The sequence below is a fragment of the Siniperca chuatsi genome, linkage group LG21 (assembly GCF_020085105.1).
Source record: "Siniperca chuatsi isolate FFG_IHB_CAS linkage group LG21, ASM2008510v1, whole genome shotgun sequence".
Lineage (NCBI taxonomy): Eukaryota > Metazoa > Chordata > Actinopteri > Centrarchiformes > Sinipercidae > Siniperca > Siniperca chuatsi.
The window spans coordinates 2322109-2338892 of record NC_058062.1 but is presented as its reverse complement, the minus strand read 5'-3'; the positions used below and the strand labels follow the sequence as shown (position 1 = coordinate 2338892).

At 40.1% G+C, this 16784-nt stretch overlaps 2 protein-coding genes across 5 annotated transcripts; one reads left to right on the top strand and one right to left on the bottom strand.

Moving 5' to 3' along the window:
• Positions 1–529: 529 nt before the first annotated feature.
• On the top strand, positions 530–10743 carry alg1 (ALG1 chitobiosyldiphosphodolichol beta-mannosyltransferase). Its single transcript, XM_044181632.1, has 13 exons — positions 530–860; positions 2066–2143; positions 3000–3103; positions 3466–3614; positions 3884–3973; positions 4586–4699; positions 5043–5164; positions 6419–6457; positions 6562–6621; positions 6752–6862; positions 8250–8364; positions 9335–9410; positions 10092–10743. Exons 1-13 carry the CDS (start codon positions 572–574, stop codon positions 10221–10223), a joined length of 1479 nt encoding a protein of 492 aa, XP_044037567.1. The 5' UTR covers positions 530–571; the 3' UTR covers positions 10224–10743.
• eef2kmt (eukaryotic elongation factor 2 lysine methyltransferase) lies at positions 10711–16727 on the bottom strand. Of its 4 annotated transcripts, none has more exons than XM_044181633.1 (8): positions 16588–16727; positions 15638–15700; positions 15452–15532; positions 14943–15044; positions 14312–14491; positions 13955–14225; positions 11875–12024; positions 10711–10850 (listed from the first exon to the last, which is right to left on the bottom strand). In XM_044181633.1, exons 1-8 carry the CDS (start codon positions 16678–16680, stop codon positions 10750–10752), a joined length of 1041 nt encoding a protein of 346 aa, XP_044037568.1. In that variant the 5' UTR covers positions 16681–16727; the 3' UTR covers positions 10711–10749. The 4 variants fall into 4 exon arrangements, with proteins under 4 accessions (XP_044037568.1, XP_044037570.1, XP_044037569.1 ...); XM_044181635.1 differs by having other exon boundaries at positions 13955–14199; positions 14358–14491; XM_044181634.1 differs by having other exon boundaries at positions 14943–15041.
• Positions 16728–16784: the final 57 nt, after the last annotated feature.

The window sequence follows — 16784 nt, the reverse complement described above, 5'->3', positions numbered from 1 at the left end:
AACCAGAGCATAACTGTTAAATACATTTATCAATGTAAAATTTTACCACAAAAATGTCTTATCAGCTTACAGGTAGAATTTGTCCTTATCATTTATAACATTTTTCCATTTAAGGCAAAAGCATGATAAATTCTCGAAATAATTAATTAAAAAAAATAATTAGTCAGATAGTGACAAGACAAGAAGGATAAAATCTACGAATTCATTTACTCATTCAATTACTTATTATTACATTGTAGTATTATTATACCGTTCATATTTGTCATCAACCTCTAAATCCACTTTGTACTTTACATTTATTTTAATTTATACTTATATCCACTTTGTACTTAATTTATCTGACCTGTATTATAGTGTATTATATTTTTTGCTTAGTACCTCTCTTCCTATGTGCGCTGACGTGACAGCGAGCAGCTGTAACGAAAGAGTTTCCCCTCGGGGATCAACAAAGTATTTCTGATTCTTTTAATACCTTTTTTTCTGTCTTGCACCTGAACGCATCGTGAAGTCTGCGGCTCCTTTAAATCTGAAGCCCCTCCTCCTTCCCTGGGCCACGTCATCACAAACAAACATGGCGACGTGCTGCACCTGCACCTGCACCGCTTCTCTGGCTGTATTTGCGCTGATTGCGGCGCTTTTAATGGTGTTTTATGCAGCAGGTTTAAATGTAACATGGCCGGCTGTGTCTCTGACTGTTATGGCCGTACTGGTGTCGCTGTGGTTGCGGCAGCGGGACGGTGGGACTGACCGGCGGGTGTGTGTGCTGGTGTTGGGGGATATCGGTCGCAGCCCTCGGATGCAGTATCACGCCTTGTCCCTCAGCAAACACGGATATAATGTTACTTTTGTCGGGTTTTTGGGTAAGACTGCCGCACACAAACACAGAGTTTCACACTGTCATTCATAGATTAATCTGTTTCCCTCATGTCGGGGCGTCTGCCAGCTCCCAGAAACATTACCTGATGCTGTCAAACTGTATTGATTACAGTCACAGCAGCAAAAGGTATAAAAATAACAACAATAATAATAAAACGTTATTTATAGAGCAGTTATCAAAACAAAGTACAAAGTGCTTCACAATAAGAGAAATAAAATACCACAGTGAATGATGAAATAATAAAGAAATAAAATACACAAGAGCAATAAAATAAACAGCAAGTTCAGGTAAAATCAGGATCTGCTTTCAGATAAAAATGTGTTTTTAGTATAAGTAGAGGTACTATTTCCAAAATGTGCCACACATATAGATACAGTACAACTAAAAATGCACTGCTACAACACAGTTCAATACAAAATTGAACATAATGATAAATTATGTAGATAAAAATGAATTATTTAGAAATGAAATCTAACTCAGTTGCACTAACTTAATGTACAAAGCGATGGATCTGTTAAGTCAGATTGCTTGTTTGTTTTTGTAAAGATAAGAAGAGCATATAAAACCCAAACAAACACTTCAATAACTAATTTTGATTACATCTTTAATTACAACTTGCCTGGAATAATTAATTTGGGAGTCGATAATATTGACACATTGCTCTTCCCCAGTCAGTCACTCCTGTTTTTACATTACATTCATTTGACAGACGCTTTTGTCCAAAATTACTTGTTTATTTTATTTTAAGCATGCCCACATCAGGAGAAATTTTGGGTTCAGTTTCTTGCTCAAGAGCACTTCAACATGTGGACAGGAGGCACTGGGGATCAAACCACGAACCTTACGATTAATGACTAACCCGCTCTACCGCCGCACTATCTGAAGTTGCTCGTAGTGTTCGATAAAAGTTCTGCTAATGCAAAGTTACAGAGCTCCTGTTCACGGCATGGCTGGGTAGTGAGGAAGTAGAGGAGGACAGGGAAAACTGAATATGTAACACACACACACACACACACACACACACACAAAATAAATAATAATCGATATGGGACATCAGGTACCTCAGATTTGAGCAGCACAAAAAATAATAAAAGAGATCAACGATGGAAACAATCCACAAAAATCCAATTTCAGTTGAGCTGTAAAAGTGATGGATTTTTTTTTTTCTCCGACATTTTCTCATTTCAGATACCAAACCTCATCAAGACGTGCTGAGAGAGCAGAAAATAAGGATCGTCCCCATAACAGAAGTGAAAGGTGTTCGAGGTAACTGGAACCACGTTACACTGTGTTTCATGTTCGACATCAGAGGTGGAAGAAGTATTCAGATCCTTCAGTAAAAGTATTAATACCACACTGTAAAATACTCCATTACAGGTAAAACTCCTGCATTTAAAACCTTACTGCAGTAAAAGTATGTGAGTATTATCAGCTAAAAGTCGTCCCTGTGCAGTAAAACGCTTCCTGTCAGTGTTTTATTATATCTGATGTTTCTGGATTCATATTCCTGCTGCATTAATGTGTGTGTTGCATTTTACTGCTGCAGATGTTTCAGGTTGAGCTCATTTTAACTGCTTTATATACTGTTGGGTAGTTTAATCTGCAGCAATGCATCATGGTCTATAAGGTCATCACGTGTTTGTAGCGTCGCCGTCCTGTGAGAACCACGTATCTCTAAACAGTCTTCCTGAGCTCAGAGAAACAGCCTGTTTCCAGCTGATCCGAGGGGGGGGGGTTAAAGAGTTTATTCAGCTTCAGGAGGAGGAGAGTTTCCTCAGCACATGAAGGAAACTCTTCATCCTTCAGCTCATCACAAACATCTGGAGATACGAGGTTTTCACTGGACAGGAAGGGGATGAAAGTAACTAAAGCCGTCAGACAAATGTAGTGAAGTAAAAAGTCCAATATTTCCCTCTGAGATGAAGGAGAGTATAAATATAAAGTTGCATCAAATGGAAATACTCAAGTAAAGTACAAGTACCTCGGATTTGTACTTAAGTAAAGTACTTTCCACCACTGTTTGACACTCTTGTCTGTTTGGAGATTTTTCAATGGGTGATGAAAAATCCCAGAAATGTGATGATGTCGTTTAAAAAAAAAAAGTTCTTTGCTGACTTTTCAGTGGGACCGAAAATCCTCACATATGTGACGAAGGTGATCGTTCAGTGTCTGCAGCTTCTTCGTGTGCTGCTGAAGACGGAGGCACAGTCTCATATTCTAATGCAGGTACTGGATTCGAGATTAAAGGTGAAAAATCTGATGCGCGGTCTGTATCTACAGACGGATGCACCTGCCACTGGCTTTAAAACGTGTTGCCATTAGCCAGCTGGCTAACACTGGCACATTTACAGAAATGTTGATTAACGTGTGTTGTCCTTACAGATAAAGAAATGAAATGATCTAAACTTAAAGGGCCATACCAGTGTTTTTATTTATTTTCATTAACTGTTTGTCCCATTTACTACAAATCATCTTCAGTGTAATTATAGTGCATATAACCCAAAAGTAACTTCTGCTGTAATTAGTTTTAACACTTTCTCAGTCCGCCCTTCAGTCTGATGATGATGATGATTGTGTTTGTATCCCAGAATCCCCCGGGCTTGCCCAGCATTGCAGTGGCTTGGCTCGTGTGCGTCCTGCGAGGCAGCAGATTCGTCATCGACTGGCACAACTACGGCTACACCATCATGGCCCTGAGCCACGGCCAGAGACACCCGGTGGTCAGACTGGCAAAGTGGTCCGTACTGAGCTTTTTAGATAGATTAATAATAGATTAATCACCGGAGTTACAGAAGCCAACATTATCTGCGGTTGTTAATTTTTTCTAGGCTGTTATCGATTTTATTTTATTATTTTATTATATAGATTTGTGTTGCCATGTTCCTTGAACTTTAAATGTTGTATAATTGCTGGGTTTCCAATGGGCCCAAAAGAGTCTGTGAATACTCTTTCATCTGTGACCGTGATGTGGTTTAGATATATTATTTTGTTCCTGTCTTCTTCCAGGTATGAACACTTCTTCGGGCCTCTGGCCACACACAGCCTGTGTGTTACCAACGCAATGAAGGACGACTTGCAGAAAAACTGGGGCATCAAGTATGATTTGTTTTGCTCTCATCATGTTTTATAGAACAAAATACAAGTCTGAAGCCTCACTAGCAGCTTCTAGAGGCTGTAATGTTCATTACACCTGACAGTGTGAATGTGTGGCATTGAAGAAACAACACAGGGACATTAACTGAGGTTTTGTGGCCCTTTTATGTGCAAAACAGTCAAATACCTCACTGACTTGAAACATTGTGGTGACACAAAATGTCCCTGATGGTAAGTTGGGTCAGACTTAGCAAATATCCCCCAAAGTGACAGTTTAGTTATTCTTTGAGTCTTACCAGTAGTGGAGCTAAAAAAAAAATAAGAGTTTGTCATGATGGTGGCGCTAATAATTAAAATCATAACCATTCATCCTCTCGGGGCAATAAATATCCAGAACAAAGGTTGTAGCAGTTGGGATATCTTGCTTTGGACTCAAGTCAAAGGACGAACAGAACAGAGTTTGGACCCAAACGTGAGCTGGAAGATAAAAACGTCCCCTGCCTGAATTATGCATGAGCTTATATCTACTACACCTGTCAGCCCAGTTATCTTAGTCAATAACATGGAGGCGTGTGAAGAGCTGGAGAGACCGTTTTGACTGTTTGATGTTTGCAGGGCGACGACTCTGTACGACAGACCAGCCTCCATCTTCAGAGAGACTCCGCTGAAGCTGCAGCACGAGCTCTTCATGAGACTGGCCAACACTTATCCTCAGTTCCAGAGCAAAGGGTGAGAAACTCTACGTCTGTTTATAAAAGTCAGGCATCGTGTTAGAGAAGCATTTCAGTCACAAACTTTAAAAAGTACCAAACTTCAGTTTTGTGCAGTCCATCATTTTGTAAGAATATGTAGACATTTTCTCTTTTTGTGTATCTTCAGCTCTGCTGGACTTAATGTGGGTCCAACACTACAAACAAATGCTTTGTTAAAGCCTCAGAGCTTTATTTAAAATGTACAAAGACAGGATGTAAACAGTGAGAGATGCTTTTGTAAAGCTCAATAAGTTTGTTGTTTGTTTTTTTTTACAGTTAGCTGTAGTACTACACTGTCACACCTGTCGTGTGTTTTGCAGGTCTGAGGAGGTGGAGGTGGAGGTGGAGAGGACAGTTTTCTCAGTTTGTGACCTCACTGATGACACAGTGACCTTGAGGGCGGAGCGACCGGCGCTGCTGCTCAGCAGCACCAGCTGGACAGGTGAGAGGAAAATCATCATTTAGATGAGCTACAAACCAATTGTCGTGATATTTGGTATAACTGTAGATTGTAGTACATTACACCATGGCCACTAATATTCTGACAGGTGTGGATTAACTTTTAGTAACTGGGCAATATAACCGGAGACCTGTGACGTAGATGTTTGGTGAAGACAACAACAGTGAGGCTCATAAAGAGCTTTGAAAGATAGATAAATAACAACGAGCGCGGGATGAATTCTGTTCTTACAGTGAAGAACTACTAAAAAACAAGGCGCAAAGCGAAGCTCACCCGTAATTATTTTCTACGGGGTACAGGCGAATAGATTCGCAAGGCATTGTGGGATTCCAGGCAACACAACCAGCAATGCAAAAAAATATAAATACTTTATGCAAATGAGGAGGACATTTGTTTGCCGGCTTTGCAGTGATTTGCTGAAAAAGTGATGCTGTGGTGGGTCAGTTAGTCTTTATTAGAAGTGCAACAATTAATTGATTAGTCCAGCAACACAAAATTATTCTGCAACTACTTTGATAATCGATTCATCATTTTAGTCATTTTTCAGGATTTAGCATAGTACATTTTTGGGTTTTGAACTGTGGGCGAATAAAACAAGCTATTGAAATAGATTACCTCTGGCTGTGGGGAACTTTAACTGGCATTTTCCACTATTTTCTGATTTTATTTTCTATTTTTCTGATTAATTGATAATAAAAATAACTTAGTTGCAGCCTTAATCTTTAATTGCTGTGAATAAATGTCTGTGGAGGAGAAGATTTCTGGGATCCCTGTTTTGATTGTCTCTTGCCTCCAACGAACAAAAAACAAAAGTGCTGCTTTGCACAAAGTCACAGAAATTGTTGCTCATTTACACAATTTTTGCTAGCGAGCGAGCTGCTCATCAGCCTACAGCGATGAGCGAGAAGTGGCGGAGGAAATGTCACTTCCAGTCGGTCTTCACCGTTCATCCAGTACAATCTGGAAACGTACAACTCGTTGGGTATTCTTTTCCTTACATAAAGCATTTTGATCATGTTATATGTGTTTGTGCGCTTTACATTATAAAGCCCCTATTTATAACTTTTATGTGATTATTGCATCTTTAAAATGATGGTATACGGTTTTGTTTGTAGGAAAATGAATCAGTCCAACCTCAAACACTGAATCAGACACCGTTTCATCCTAAAATCAGACATTTTAAAATTCTTCATAGTGACTCCAAACTAATCCAACACGCTGACCTTCTCTCCACAGAGGATGAAGATTTCTCCATCTTACTGAAGGCTCTTGAAGGTACGAGAGGTTTTAAACTGCTGTTATTTACCTTCTGTTACACACAGAGTAAAACATGATGCTGTGTGTTTCACTTTTCACCTCACACCTGTTTGTTCTGACAGAGTACGACGGTTTCATTAAAGGAGGAGCTTCCTTACCATCTTTAGTCTGTGTGATCACAGGTAATCCTCTGCTGCCTCACTGTTTGTCAAAATGTCTGACTTCAAAACAGGTTTCAGGTTTCATTCGAGTGTGTGTGTGTGTGTGTGTGTGTGTGTGTGTGTGTGTGTGTGTGTGTGTGTGTGTGTGCAGGTAAAGGTCCTCAGAAGGAACACTACAGGAAGCTGATTGACTCTCTGCATTTAGAACATGTGACGATCTGCACTCCCTGGCTGGAGGCAGAAGATTATCCCGTCTTATTGGGTAAGACCGATAAACATTACATACTGTGTGTGCTTGTGTTCAGCCTTGCAGAGCCTGCAGCTCTTTACGTAAATCATGTTTGTCTCATGTTTGAATAAAAGCCCGAGTCGAGGTCGGACATTTCCGTAAAACACGACTCAAGTCTGAACTGAATGCCGTCAGATTAACATAAAGGCTAAATGCACGTCTTGTTCGCCGTATTAAGCACCTTGAGGCAAATTATGATTTGTGATATTGGGCTATATAAATAAAATTTACTTGACAATTAAGAGCAGCGTAATTAATTCATCACTCAACTTTCTCACCATGAATGAGTTAGAAGATTCTTCTCTTGTCAGATTGTTGCATAAAAATGTTTATTCCCCTTGTGGTGTGGGACAAAAGAGAAACCACAGTCATGATTAGATCGACAGTCTCCTTCCTGTATTTTCAGTTTTCCTTCATGCCAACTGCGCGAAATTATGAATATTCAGCAAAACGCTTCATGTACAGCATGTGAGCAAACTGTTAAACTCGTTCTGTGAGAATGTGCAGTCAGACGTTATAAAACAGGCAGCAATTCTTTATCTAATAAATTATGAAATTGATGAGATTCTAGAGCTGAAGCAATCAGTTGATTAATCGATTAATCGATTAGTCGATCGACAGAAAATTTAAATACTTAATCGTTGTTTTTTTGGACTGTTGGTTGGACAATAATATATATTTTATAATATATCACTCTTAGCTCTGGGAAACTGTGCTGCAAATTTTAAACTTTTTTTCTGACATTTTATTGACAAACGATTAATTGATTGATATTGATCAGTGATAATGATCGTTAGTTGCATCCACAGGGAACTCACTAGCAAGAAACAGGAGCGCCCAACAGCTAAATAAGTAATGTTTCACAGAACATGTCATGCTTTACAATATCGTTGTATTAACTGTGTCCCAGTGAAGGTCAGACAGCGTTTTAACCTCTTGACCTCCTGATTTTACATTTAATTTCTCTTTAACAAATTAAAGTTAGAGAAAATGTTATTTTCACTCTGTCTGACAGTTATCAAATATATGAAACACTTTGTGGAGTTGAGTTATCTCCATTACAACAAACTTTACTGTTACTGTAGGAACTTGCCTAAATATTTAAAAAAAAATAAGCTAAAAGCTAAATGTATCTTTAAACACCAAAGGTTTACAATTCAAGAGTCCAATAACCTAAACATACTGGATTATGCAAAATACCACAAATAATTATTAAAATGTATCTTAAAGTGAGCGCACAGCTGCTTTATAATAGAAAGAACGCACAGTTAATTCAGTTTTATTTTCACCTTTGCCATTAAAAAGAAGACTCAGCCCAGCGTACACGTCTTTTTATATGTCTCTGTGTTTGTCTTGTCAGGCTCGGCAGACCTTGGTGTTTGTCTCCACAAGTCGTCCAGCGGTCTGGATCTGCCCATGAAGGTGGTGGACATGTTCGGCTGCTGCCTGCCCGTCTGTGCCATCCACTTCAACTGGTGAGCACCTTTCCTCTAGCTTGTGTTTTGTGAGATATAATATAATTTAATAATAATAATAATAAAACTTTATTTATAGAGCACTTATCAAAACAAAGTACAAAGTGCTTCACAACAAGAGAAATAAAATATCACAGTGAATGACAAAATATAAAGAAATAAAATAAACAGCCAGTTCAGGTAAAATCAGGATCTGCTTTCAGATAAAAATGTGTTTTGAGAAGAGACTTAAACGAGGACACCGACTCAGACAACCTAATGTCTTCAGGCAGGTTGTTCCAGAGCCTCGGGGCCCTGATAGCAAAAGCTCTGTCCCCCTTAGTTTCCATCCTGGACTCTGGAACAGACAGGAGACCCCTGCCCGAAGATCTCAAACTATGATCTCAAATTAAGGTTCATAAGGGATTACAGGGTCTAAAATACAGTCTGGAGCCATGAAGAGCCTTAAAGTCATCAACAAGATCTTAAAATCAGTCCTGAAACCAACAGGGAGCCGATGTAAAAAGGCTGAACCAGGTGTGATGTGGTCGAACCTCTGGGTCCTGGTTTACAGCCGAGCAATAATAAATCCTGCAGCCTGTAAGGGACGCTTACAGAGCTTTAGACTTTCTGTCTTTATTGTTTGTCCATTGCCTGTACTGAGGAGATGATGATGATGATGATGATGATGATGATGCGTCCTCCAGGTCAGATTTCTGTTTGTTTCAATGGACAGAAACTTCTGAAGAGGCTGAATGTTTTAGAAATTACAGATTGATTTCAGACTTATCGTCTTGCTTTTAGCCAGCTGAATCAAGTCGTTTATCGTTGACGTTCATATTGCTGCATTCTTAGTAGATTGTGACTGATTTGTGTCGAAAGAACTCAAAAATAAACTGTAAAATCCCACCTGAGACTCAAACTGATCTTTGGAAACTAATTGATACGTGAAATGTGTATCAAAGCTAACACGACGGCCTTTTTTCCCCAGTTTACACGAGCTGGTGAAGCACGAGGAGAACGGACTGATCTTCAGAGACTCTCAGGAGCTCGCCGAGCAGCTCAAGGTGAGAGGAAAACCTGTAAATGTGCCCAAAATACAGATACGTGAGCACGCGCTGTGCATGAAAAGGCTGCTGATGGCTCACGTTGAGGCACGATATAATGCATTCAGTATATTTGAACTCTGAACACCAAGAAACAAAGATTCAGCGCCTCACGTCTGGACAGAATTAAATTCATAGTTCAGAGTTAAAGAGTAACTTAACACCAGGCTGAAAAGCAGTATTTCTCTGCCCTCTGGCCTGTTTCACCTCAGCAGTGTGCTGTGTCGCAGCTGTAGCCACACCCAACAGTGATGTCACTGGGTCCTGGAGCACACCTGCACATCACTGCAGCAAGGAGAGAAGTACACCTGGATGTCAGCAAATACAAGATTTTCCGTGGGTGTTAAGTTACTCTAATTTAACATAAATCAGACAGGCTTCATATCGAACTGCTCGAGATCGATCAGAGTGGATCTACGAGCTGCCTGGATTTCAGACATATTAGTGTCTTACAGTTACTTTGGCTCAATCTTCAGGTTTCACACAAAATGTTATACTCCTAATTTTGACCCCTAAAATTTCACAAACATCTGCATCAAATGTGGTAACATGAATTTCAGTTCATTTAAGAGCTTTCAGAGGTCTGCTGTTACTCCTCCTTCACTGTTTAAGCTTCTTTTTAAATGGTTTGTGTGTTTGCAGTCTCTGCTGTCAGAGTTTCCCAGTTCAGAGGGCAGACTGGGTGTGTTCAGGAGGAACCTCCGCACCAGCAGAGGGCAGCGCTGGGACGACAACTGGGACCAGAACGTCCTGCCGCTGATCACTGCTCCCTGATAGACCCTGGTGGGATTTTTAAATGGCATACACCAATATTTTCAGACCACAATGCATCTAAAGTGTCCCTTTTAACTTCATTCTTGGCAGAGAAGTGTCATTTGAACCATCTGACGCCGTTTGCCTCGATGATTTTCAGTTTACGACTGTTGGCAACAGAAAATGACACACGGGGATGAACGGCAGAGAAGTCGCGTTTAGAATATTTGGGCTGAAAAGTCGGGACATCTTTTGTTTTAATGTCTTGTAGCTTGAAGGTAGAGGATCAGCGCAGACGGGACGATGATGGTGGTCTGTGGATCAACCAGAGAGTGAAACATCTGGGCATCACTCTGTTTAGTTTGAGCCCATTAAACTTTAAGAAAATGAAATGCAGCTGTAACACACAGGTGAGATAAAAGCTTCTCTAAACGCTCCACCTGTAAAAAAAACTTTCTAATTCTACTTCAGAGAACTTGAATGTATAAAAGGACACTTTGATACGATGTACATTTGTAAATAAAATCTTTATTGTGCTACAGTTGTGTCATCTGTACAGTTTAATCATTTCTATATCAGAGACTCTGTTGTAAGGAAACACGCGGCTGACGGGTCCTGGGATCACATGATGGCTGATTCCTGCCTTTTCTGTCAAAACAAAACATTTTCTGTCAGTTCACTGAAGCAAGAAAACAGAGAACAGCATCCAAAATGTATCGATAATTAATAAGTAAATTCACAAAAGGCCAAGTTTAGAGAAGAATTGAAGAGAATTAAAAACACACATACCACAATAAACACTAAATTATAACTAATGTTGCATTCATACCTTAGGATAATGTATGAATGCATCATATCCTCCTCATAACGAGGAATACGTCACCCTAAATGTAACAATATGGCTCTTTCATGTTTTTTAAATAGCTTTTGTAGAGTAGTGGAGGTCTGGATTATTAATTAGATTAACGAACAACATGTTTTATGTCCAATGTTAATGTTTTTAAAATACTTTCTACAATATCTCTGTACGGCAACCACAGTGTGGTTAATGTTAGGGAAAGTGGTGACCAGACGCAACATAAAGTCACAAAGACTCTACACATTCATCCACCAGCCCGACCTCCGCACCTTTAGTTTCCACCTCGTTATATTAACACCACTTCTTGCACTGGACGTAAATCGTGACCTGCATTATAGTCCAATATGGGCAGAATTCACAAGGATACTGAGCTGCCACAAACTAAATTCTGGTGAAGATTTATTGAATCCTTCTGTCTTTTTATAAAGAAATATGGTCTAATTTGATTCGGCATATTAAATACCCACCATATGAACGTTTTTTTTTTTAATTGTTGAGTGTAAACTCCTTTGTTTATTCCCAGAAAAAAATAGAGGCTTCGGTGTCCAGATGTGGACGTGTGTGACCCTGTTTGCTATCAGGCGGTGGCGACACAGACATTACTTGTTAGAATAAAGTTCAGGGAATTTGCTGATAAGAATAAAAATAAAACACCACCAGCCTTATCCATAAAGACAGGTCAACTCATGTTTTTGGCCTCAAATTAGTCTTTAGACTCGTAAGAGCAGAACTAAGACTCTACTACTAACAGATCTCTGTGCAGTCAGACTGCGTCGTCTGTAAGAACAAAACATCCTCTCAGTGGTCTCCTACCGAGCTGCTGCTTAAAGCCACTGTAAGTCTCTTGGTTTCTTATGGTGGAGCAGATGAGGACCTCAGGGGGGGCTCCAGGAGACGGACACCTCAGGATCTTGGACAGCAGCTTCACCAGACTTCCTACAACGTCGGGGTCATACACCACATCTGCACCACAGGGAAGAAACATCTGCTAGGTTTCATCGTTCACACTGCTGAATGAGGCAGGAGGCTGACGGTGTTCTCTGTGCAGCTCTGTGGGGTTTACTGCGGTCACCAAACGCCATGTAATCAATGTAAAGACTCCGTAAGTTGTCCCAAAACTATCAGGAGAGGGAGGGAGGTGTCAATCACTCAGTTCTGAGAAGAGGTCTAGTCAGCCGCAACATAAACAGTCATTTTTATTTGAGCTGAAACAATCTATTGATTGACAGGCTGTGACACTTTATCTTAATGTTGTAATGTGCTCTGCTGATCTATTTGTACTTTTATTATTATTTGTTATTATTTTTATCTTGTTTTTAATGTTGTACAGCACTTTGGTTCAGCTTCGGTTGTTGGAAGGTGCTATAGAAATAAATTGATTAATTAATCTATAAGTTAATAAACAGTATTAGATTTATATTTTAATCACTGATTACTGATTATTTGTAATTCTTTAAGCGAGAATGCCAAACATCTAATAGTTCAAGCTTCTTAATTGTGAGAATTTGCAGATTTTTTCCACCAATAATAAAAAAATAATGAGCAGATGAATCGATAATGAGCCCTAGTTTCTATAACTACCTGCAGTTTGTGACACACTGTGCAGTCGCTGTAGTATAACTGCTGTTGTTACGCATGCTCCCCAGAGGATGAACCTTTTTCTTTTTACTTTGGTGACTCCATCATAACATTTTGTATTTTTAAGACCAACTACTGTTAAAGCTGCACCGATCAATATTTTTATATTAACAATGGATTGAATTACTGTGTCATGTGAAAGGGCTCATTTGTAGTGACAAACACACAGATAATTATCACCCAAGTCTGCAGTTCCCCTCAGCTCTACGAAGATTACTTGATTACATTAGTACTCTGATAAAACCCACTGTACTCTACCGGCCCAGCCCCACGCAGCAGACAGACGCAGTTAGAGACTAGCCCGTGAAGAAAGTGGAACATTTGAGAGCCAGATATTTTTCTCAGGAGTCGGTGGCGACCGAACCAGAGCTAAGAGGAGAGTGAATATTGGACTCGTTGCTCTGTGTCAAGCATGTTCGTCATATCAGCTTTATAAGGTGATAATATGTCAGTGTTGTGCTTACAGCTTGTTTCTGCTGCCCCCAAGTGGACAAAAAAATCAATTACGGCTGCTTCAAAAAAAAAAAAAAAAAAAAACTATGGTGTCACTTTTTTTTGGTGGTGGCACAAGAGGAAATGTCAGAGGTCTTTTAAAATCATGAGTAATTATCCTCTTGGGAAGAAGAATATGCTATTTCAAATTTCATTACAATCTGGCCAGTATTTGTATATAGTATATCTCGTTCTGGACACGGACCAGCTGATGCTGCAATACTAAAGATCTAGATTTAGATTCAACTTTAATGTCATTACAAATGTACAAGGCAGCGAAATGCAGTTTAAGGTCTAACCAGAAGTGCAATAAGCAAGTGCAGGATAAAAAGTGTGTGCATAAATGCAGGATAGAGCAGTATTATGGAAATATTTTACAAGTGGTGCTATGGACATTATATACAGATGGCGTTACTATGAACAGAAGTATACTGATGCATATATACAATAACGAGTTGGACTGGCCAGAACAGCAGTGCAATGAATATTAAGTAGTGCAAATTATGGACAGAAATAGTTAACAGTGCAGTAGATGAGTTATTGCAGTATTCAGTACATAGTACTGGAGTGCAAATGATGCAGTATATGTATAAGCAAAAACAATATAGCAGCATTTAAAGTTAAGGTATATGAGGGGGCAGAGTTCAGTAGCTAAGAAGTGATCATTCAGAAAGGCTGTTAACGCTGGAATCCACTCTATAAGCTGGCGAGTGACTCAAAGTTAATTTCCCTTCTGGCACATAATAAGAGTGTGAACTCTGACCTGCAGCGATGACAGTGTCAGCCCCGATCTGTTTTAACCGTTCCTCTGTCGCTGCCGTCCAGTCCACGTCCTCCACACTGACTGCAGGAGACGCCTGCTCAGCCAGACTGTTCAGCTGGATGTTGTTTCTCAGCTTCTGCAGGACGCTGGGGTGACAGTCGCTGAAGACGTACCTGTCCGGGCTGCAGGAGCGACAGATTGTGATGCCGGTCAACCCCACACCGCTGCCCAGCTCCAGAACCGTCCTGCAGACAGGAGGAGTGAAAAGGACCTGTGTTGTGGAAATCCCCGACTCCCATTAGAGTTGAGGGATGCAGTCATAAAAAAAAAAATAGAAATTTGAATCTTAATTTTTACTCTCATAGGTGGCGTTCTTCTTGTGGAGGGTTTAGGGGTTGGATACCTGCCAGCGAAGGTCTGCCGGTGAGCCAGAGCCCACTCTGCCAGGTAGAGAGCGGCCTCCCAGGTCACCAGGCCGGTGGTCCCCTCTGAGATCAGAGCTACGTTTTCCAGCAGGCTGACAGCATCACCACTGGGCTGCGGGACAAAAACTATCTTCTAATTGTCTTTTACGACATTTTGGATCCCCAGGGGCTTCATTTATGAAACTGTACGTAGGATCCAAACCAAAAGTTATGTTTGCACAAAAAGATGAAAAGGGTGTGGTGGACGAATCTTTCAAGTCCCGTTTTGTGTGTTTAAATCAGGCCTGTGGTTACAGACAGCTGAACCCCCCTCTCCTAGCTAACCTCTGCTAAATAAGGCTCCGTAACACAATGTATTTTCTCATAGACACAAAAGCTCCATCAAAGCTTCATGGGAGCTGTAGTTGTTGAATTCTACCAACAAAAAAAAAAAGAAGCATTTTAGTTATATAATAAACTGATACTTTCATATTAGGACATGGACAGAAAAGCTCAGGATCATGTTACAAGAAGGAGCGATGACCGATCTGTGAGGAAATGTTTATTTGCAGCAGGTTCGGTACCAGTAAGTAGCTCTTGTAGCACTCGGCCGTCTCTTCAGCTCCCACCACCTCGGCCAGAGCGTCGTACAGCTCGTCCAGAGGATCGCAGTCTGCGGCCTCCTGCTGTGGAGGAACAGCACAGGAGCAACCGTGTCACTTTATGTTGTGATGTCGCTCTGTCAGATGGATTACCATGAACTTCTGTACGGACGTTCATGGTTCCCTGAGGATGAATCCTACTGGCTCTGGTGATTTCAAGACTTTTCATCAAGCGCCACCTACAGGTCAAAGTTTCCACTTGTCCCACAGTTCAGTTAAAACCAGGATACCTCCAAAATAATGAGTAAATTCCCATCAGCCTCGGCTGTACTTGGAGATTAATGCTAACATGGCATGCCAACGTGCTACATTAGCATGTAAGCAAAAGTTAAACCAAAACCGACTAAAATAACTTATTTTTCCTATAATTAGTACCAAATGATGTCGTTATTTCCTGTAAAGACATGATTAGGAAATAACAGACCACCAACCCGTCTGATGAGCTCAGAGAGGAACAGCCTCCTGAATCTGACTGATGGTGGAAACTTCCGGCACAGAGAGTGAAGACACGTCTGCCAAAAACAAAAGAGATATTACACTGTTGTTCATTTTATTGATAACTCAGGACCATTTCATGATTATAAGGCCGTGAAACGTTTGTGTGCAGGTCCACTTACCTGTTTCAGGATGTCTGAAATCAAGTCTGATGATTTGTTGCTTTCGAGGTCTTTTTCTAAAAACTGAAAAGTAGAAATTATCAGTTAGAAACTATGAAGAGGTCTCAAACCTTTAATGAGGTGTGTTTGCTAACACAATTAATTAGTGTTAACACTAATGTGTTAGAGTTTAGTTTCCTCAGAATTATAGATTTATCTGTATTTCCTGTCAGCATTTTGACTTTAATTTTAAAATAAAAATGACTTTAAGTGAAGAATTCTTTCTTCCACAGGCCACAAAACCTTCAGAAAACTTCCATGGTTGCTTTGCATACATTAATTTTACTTTATCTACTGTCATCAATACATACTGACATCGAATTAGATACTTATATTACATATATTTATATTTCATCTTTGAATCTGTATCCTTTACATTGTTTTCCTAATTCTTATTCTAATTATTATGAATCATTTTATTTCTAGTACATCCTTAAGAGTATGCCACCGTGCACATTTCACATATTGTTTGTGTATGTAACAAGTAAAACCTTTGAATTTAAATTGAAAAACTGAATTCGACCTTTTTTTAAATGCACATTGAAGCAGTCAACCGTGGGTCTCCTGTTATTTCCACAGTCTATTTACAAAGTTAAGAAAAAGGTCCTCCGAGTCCAGAACAGTTGAGACCAGAGACTGTATAAAAAGAGGTTGAGACAAGTCTGAATTGAAGAAAATCGAGGTTATTTGTTTTAATCCCGACCTGCTGGTGGATCATATGTGTGCCGGATTATGCAGAACAGCCCGCTGATGTGTGAAATAATTTCAGTCATATTCTGACGCCGAGCACGTTTTCCGCTGAGCGAGGAAGCACGAATAGACACATATTTGAATGGAGTTTGGCGTGACGTTCGCTCTGTGTGATGAATGGAGACGGTATAAAATGTCTGCTACCACCCAGTCATACTCACTGTCCAGGGAAATGAAACCAGGCGACTCATAGCGAAAAAAGACCCTTGAAAGTCCCGTAAAACATTTACTCTGTTCCTCTCTGAATGCTCCATCTTCAACGTGCTTTTGTTTACTTCCCGCTTACCCACAAGGCATCGCGGTCGTTTCTCGCTAGACCTAATGGGTAGTGGAGTTCTTTATTTAGATTAGTTTATTG

Coding starts and splice junctions, on each gene's coding strand:
- alg1 (XM_044181632.1), top strand. CDS start 572: ATGGCGACGTGCTGCACCTGCACCTGCACCGCTTCTCTGGCTGTATTT. Junction 3,615..3,883: donor GTGGTCAGACTGGCAAAGTG/GTCCGTACTGAG, acceptor GTCTTCTTCCAG/GTATGAACACTTCTTCGGGC. Junction 3,974..4,585: donor CAGAAAAACTGGGGCATCAA/GTATGATTTGTT, acceptor TGATGTTTGCAG/GGCGACGACTCTGTACGACA.
- eef2kmt (XM_044181633.1), bottom strand. CDS start 16,680: ATGGAGCATTCAGAGAGGAACAGAGTAAATGTTTTACGGGACTTTCAA. Junction 15,045..15,451: donor TCTCTGAGCTCATCAGACGG/GTTGGTGGTCTG, acceptor GTTCCTCCACAG/CAGGAGGCCGCAGACTGCGA. Junction 12,025..13,954: donor TGACACTGTCATCGCTGCAG/GTCAGAGTTCAC, acceptor CCTGTGGTGCAG/ATGTGGTGTATGACCCCGAC.